Raw genomic sequence first — 5408 nt, 5'->3', positions numbered from 1 at the left:
CCCTATAACAACACAATATTAATTATAATTAATTAACTAAAATAACAACTTTAGTGTTTAGTGTTCAGTGAATCTGAATATTTGGCCCCACTTCAATAAACCCTTTATAGATTTGATTATTAACTAAAATTCCATGAAGTCTGTCAAATTAATTGATCAAAATGTCCTGCTGGGCAAACACCATAAGAGGATTCTGCTGATACTCAGTGACCATCAGCCTCATTTAGGTTTAAAGTCTGGAGTGGTTGAATAATCTGTTGACGGGGTGATTCTCTATATTCCACCAGCAGAGGGAGTATCCTAAATAAATACATTTCAAGATCCTTCTGCTTGTTTATAAAGCTCTCACTGGCACAGCACCAGAATATCTGAAAGACCTTCTGCTAGCATATCAGCCCAATAGAGCTCTCAGGTCTTCTGCTAGCATATCAGCCCAATAGAGCTCTCAGGTCTTCTGCTAGCATATCAGCCCAATAGAGCTCTCAGGTCTTCTGACGCTGGTTTTCTCTGTGTACCACATGTACAAAAGAAGAGATTTGGTGAGGCTGCATTCTCATTTTGTGCCCCCAGATTGTGGAATGCACTGCCAGTTTACATTAGAGATGCAACCTCAGCAAATATGTCAAGACTAAAACCCCTCTTTAAATCTTTTTAATATTGCCTTTAAATGACTAAATAATTAAATTAGGATTATAATGATTGGAGCACTTTGAGCTGCAACATTTGCAGGAAAAGCGTGATATATAAAAGTTATTATTATTATTATCCAAATATTGTTACCAAATATCAGAACTTAAACATTCCAATGCTGAAACATCTCATGCATTAACAACATTCATTATGAATATAATATACATTAACCAAGCTGTGGTGTAGAATTATTTTGTGGATAATGACAGGACAGTTGACTGTCTGTGTGAAGACTAATTCGTGGCCTCTCATATAAGACATGAATGCAACAGAAGACAAGTCAAGCGGGTGGATTTTGTTGTAAATAACATTGTTTTTATTCAAAGCTAGGATGGTGTTGCCATTTCCTTAGCTGCCGCCCTGCTTGGCAGCGATTCTCTTGTCTCTCTCCTCAGCGATGGTCAGACGGATACCCTTTCCGCGGGGCAGGGACACCCATGGCTTGTTGCCCTGGAGGGGAGGGAGAGATGGAGAGATGTTATCGTTTGTACACTGATGTGTTGCCAAGTTACTGTTATGTTTATCTCTGACAACAAACAGGCTGTTATGGTAACATTCCTCCACGAGGACATTAATACTCCTATATTAGATGTGGGAGGACATTAATACTTCTATATTAGATGTAGGACATTAATACTCCTATATTAGATGTAGGAGGACATTAATACTCCTATATTAGATGTGGGAGGACATTAATACTTCTATATTAGATGTAGGAGGACATTAATACTTCTATATTAGATGTAGGAGGACATTAATACTTCTATATTAGATGAAGGAGGACATTAATACTTCTATATTAGATGAAGGAGGACATTAATACTCCTATATTAGATGTAGGAGGACATTAATACTTCTATATTAGATGTAGGTCTTCATTAATACTTCTATATTAGATGTAGGGTTAGGGTTAGGGACCTAGGACTCAATCTACATGAGAAATCACATCGATACCAAGTTCTAATGATCATAACGTACATCCCAGTCACTGAAAATCTACTCTATGAAAACTGTGCATAAGCAAGTGTAAGCAGCTCAGGTGACTCAGAGGCTGAAATGCAACACTGAAGCACATTTCCAAGGGACTTGGGGGGGAAAATGCAGTTTGTTTTCTGATTTTTGCAGAATGAAAAACTAAAAAAGCATTTTTATGGCTCAAACCTCGATGCCATAACTACATTGATCATTAGCATTCCTGCGCAGACCTACTCTAGAACCATGTCATGTGTAGCTGTTTAAGTGTGTTTAACCCTGTGCTGTGTAGCTGTTTAAGTGTGTTTAACCCTGTCCTGTGTAGCTGTTTAAGTGTGTTCACTACCCACCTTGCCGATGATGAAGATGTTGGAGAGCCTGGTGGCGAAGCTGTTGCCAGTGCTGTCCTTCACGTGCACCACATCAAATGAGCCAGGATGCCTCTCCCTGTTGGTAATGATTCCAATACGCCCCAAATTGGCACCACCAGTCACCATGCACAGGTTACCTGGTAGGGGGGGGGGGCGAGAGGAGAATAGGGGTTAGGATAGCTCGTCAGAAACTGAATGGCATATTTTTATGGATAATGTTCCTCTATACACAGGAATCAGGATGGGCAACAACTTTCCAAACTGCAACTTCAAGCCACTGCTTTGGCTTCAGATCATTAGGTCGTAACACTACATATTCTCTATCACAAACGAGTGCATAATAACTAACAATAAGCACCATAGGAACGAACAATGCACACAATTCCCTGGGAGTGAATAGTGCAGCATGTTGTAAAACAGACGGAGCACATGAGGCACAAGAGCTCAGAGAGCTGAGTTTGTTTTCAGATTTTTGTTGTTGTTGTTGTTGTGTTGTTGTTCAAAAAATAGAACTATTTATCATCATCGCTCAAACCTCATGTGCTATGGACGCAGGTCAAATGTATAAAAAGACACAGTGGGTACAGGTTTGTCCCGGCCTAGTGTGATCACAGCTGATGAAACTAATCAACTGATATTTAAGCAATGACCAGCAAATACTATCTTCATTGCACAATTACCAATAAAAAAAGTTCAGAAATGTGATATTTACAGCTCCAAAATGCCATCATATTCTGACATTTACTGGAAGGCAGTTAGAAGGTCTTAGCGTTTAAAAAATAAGTGAAAAATAAAGACATTAAGAAACTATTTTGCTTTAAAACTACAATCATCTCCCAGCCTTACCGGTGTCAAACTTGATGAACTCTGTAATCTTGCCAGTGTCCAGGTCGATGCGGACTGTGTCGTTGACCTTGATGAGGGGGTCGGGGTAACGGATGGTGCGGGCATCATGGGTCACCAGGTGGGGGACTCCCTTGGTGCCAACCATGTTCTTCTTCACCTTGCACAGCTTGTACTGTACAGGGTAGGGAGGGAGAGAGATATGTTAGACATCTGTGTAGTGCATAGTGCATGTTATATAATGGATGGAGCACATGAGGCACAAGAGCTCATAGAGCTGAGTTTGTTTTCATAGTTTTTGTTGTTGCGTTGGTCAAAACATAGAACTATTTATCATCATTGCTCAAACCTCATGTGCTATAAGGGGTGGGAAGGATCCATGTCAAATGTATAAAATACAGTGGGTCCATTAATTTAATCATGGTTGGGACTGGGCCTGTCCCAACCTGTAGTACCGAAGCTCTCTGCTTCTCCAGTGGCATCTCACCTTGGCCTCCTCAGCGGTGATGCGGTGGACGGTGAAACGTCCCTTCACGTCATAGATCAGACGGAAGTGCTCACCTGTCTTCTCAATGCTGATCACATCTGGAACAAACAAAACCACAACATTCATCAGCATCAATGTGGCAGATGTTACAACAGACCACACAGCTGTGACATCCAGCAAGAAAGACCTAATCAAACGCTCAAGCCAAAAGCACACTGGGCAGAGCACGACTCTTATGGGAAGGTCCTTCAGACGTGGTGGCACAAACGCTCCCAGAGTTTTCCACGAAACTGTTCTACAGACTCTGAGCCATGGCGTTACGCGCAGCTCGTGTTTTAAGTTTAGGATTCATGTGTATTTCCCCCTCCGCCTGTGGCACGTACAGAGACATCCAAACACCACAAGGTGAATCTGCCCAAAGTCTCCCCCTTGACTGACAGCATGGTGCAGCGTCCCCAGTGCAACCTCGACAGGACAGTCGCTTAACTTATGTGAAAAGCCAAGTATAGTTAGGGGGTTAAGTATAGTTCAGCAGGATAAAAGCTATGTATGCACTTGTAGCCATATTCAAATCAAGACAATCCATGAAGGAGAGTTCTTATCCTCGTCCCCAAAGGTGATTTGACACGTATTGAAAAGCACTTTGCCAAGGCTACAAATGCAGTTAATTCCATGTCTGACAGCTAGGCTAGGCTACACCCCGACACTGGGCTCCCCATGATGCCATCAACAGCTCCTCCAGCCTTATGGTGCTTCAGAAGGAGGAGTGGGGGTGTAATATCGTGCTACTGGGAGTGTAACATCACGGTCTACAGGTTCACACTGAGGCATCACCTGGTCTTGGAAATTAATCTCGACACCTCCATAGTCTCTTGGCAGGGCTGGAGGCAGATGAACGTGTCGTGTTTACAAGTGTGTGACTAGGAAATGGTATAAGAATGGCTGCAAAGTGACAGGGTACGAGCCATAATAGCCACACTCGGGTACATGCATTCCTCAGGGAAGCTACTGCACTAGTCACCAATATAAGACATCCCACTTTACTCTGACATTCAATTGTAATCAACAAACTAACATCAACTATACTCAAAATGACATGCATTTTAGTGCCTTTAGCCAAAATGAGCATCAATGCAAACCATGACCTCAATGCACACATCATCTGAAAAGTCCAAGTGTCTAAATAGGTCAAGATTGGTCCAGTTCATAGCATACAGAATAACACTCAGACAAATGAGGGGACCTATATTCAGATGACCACCATTTCAACGAGACAATGCATCCTTCTTTTCATAAGAGCTCAGAACTTCTTAGAGGTATTGGTGAGATTTTTTTCAGCTTGTAGCATCAAAACCAAAAATTGTCTTCATTGCTCAACCCTCCTCGAGTGAGGTAAGGGGGTCAAGGATGCATGTATAATCTACGCACACAGGGACCGTCGACATCTTGGCACACAGATAACCACCACCACACACTCCCTCCTTTCCAACACATTCTCACAAACACTTTCCCACACCGCTCCCTCGCTCCATCCTCTCACCCATGAAGCCAGTGGGGTAGGTGATATCGGTGCGGACTTTGCCGTCGATCTTGATGAATCTCTGCATGCAGATCTTCTTGACCTCATCTCCAGTTAAGGCGTACTTCAGACGGTTCCTCAGGAAGATGATGAGGGGCAGGCACTCCCTCAACTTGTGGGGACCAGTGGAGGGACGAGGAGCCTGGTTGTGGTAGAGAGACAGCAGAAATCAGGAGTGGGGTCACACAAAACAAGCCAACTGCAGAATATTCCACTTAAATCATTCATTCGCTAGCAGGGGAAGGGCTAACTAAAGAACTAGAGGAAGGTCAAGAGGAGAGTGGAAAGAATTAACTGACACCTTTTAGACTGGGGAGATGTATTCTCCACCACAGATTATATTAGTGCCTCATTACCAACACGAGCATCCCAGCCATCCAACACACTTTAACACAGAAACACACAACTCCAACAGGACTAAACGGTGCACGTTTAAGCATCTGGGCACATGAGTTACATAAGTGCT

The 5408-nt window shown here is 42.8% G+C and overlaps 1 protein-coding gene across 2 annotated transcripts in view; it reads right to left on the bottom strand.

Annotated features, from left to right (window-relative positions):
• Positions 1-981: 981 nt before the first annotated feature.
• The window catches only part of rps4x (ribosomal protein S4 X-linked), a 6436-nt gene continuing 2009 nt past the window's right edge, over positions 982-5408 (bottom strand). For both annotated transcript variants that reach the window (XM_080551258.1, XM_080551259.1), the window contains exons 3-7: positions 4904-5084; positions 3364-3461; positions 2880-3051; positions 2013-2170; positions 982-1140 (exon numbers count right to left, since the gene is read on the bottom strand). In XM_080551258.1, coding sequence (XP_080407384.1) covers positions 1039-1140; positions 2013-2170; positions 2880-3051; positions 3364-3461; positions 4904-5084 — 711 coding nt within the window. In that variant the 3' untranslated portion in view covers positions 982-1038. The remainder of the gene's footprint in view (positions 1141-2012; positions 2171-2879; positions 3052-3363; positions 3462-4903; positions 5085-5408) is intronic.

Source organism: Nansenia antarctica (assembly GCF_963989245.1).
Source record: "Nansenia antarctica genome assembly, contig: SCAFFOLD_296, whole genome shotgun sequence".
In the NCBI taxonomy this organism is placed as follows: domain Eukaryota; kingdom Metazoa; phylum Chordata; class Actinopteri; order Argentiniformes; family Microstomatidae; genus Nansenia; species Nansenia antarctica.
This window is presented reverse-complemented; position numbering and strand designations above follow the sequence as displayed.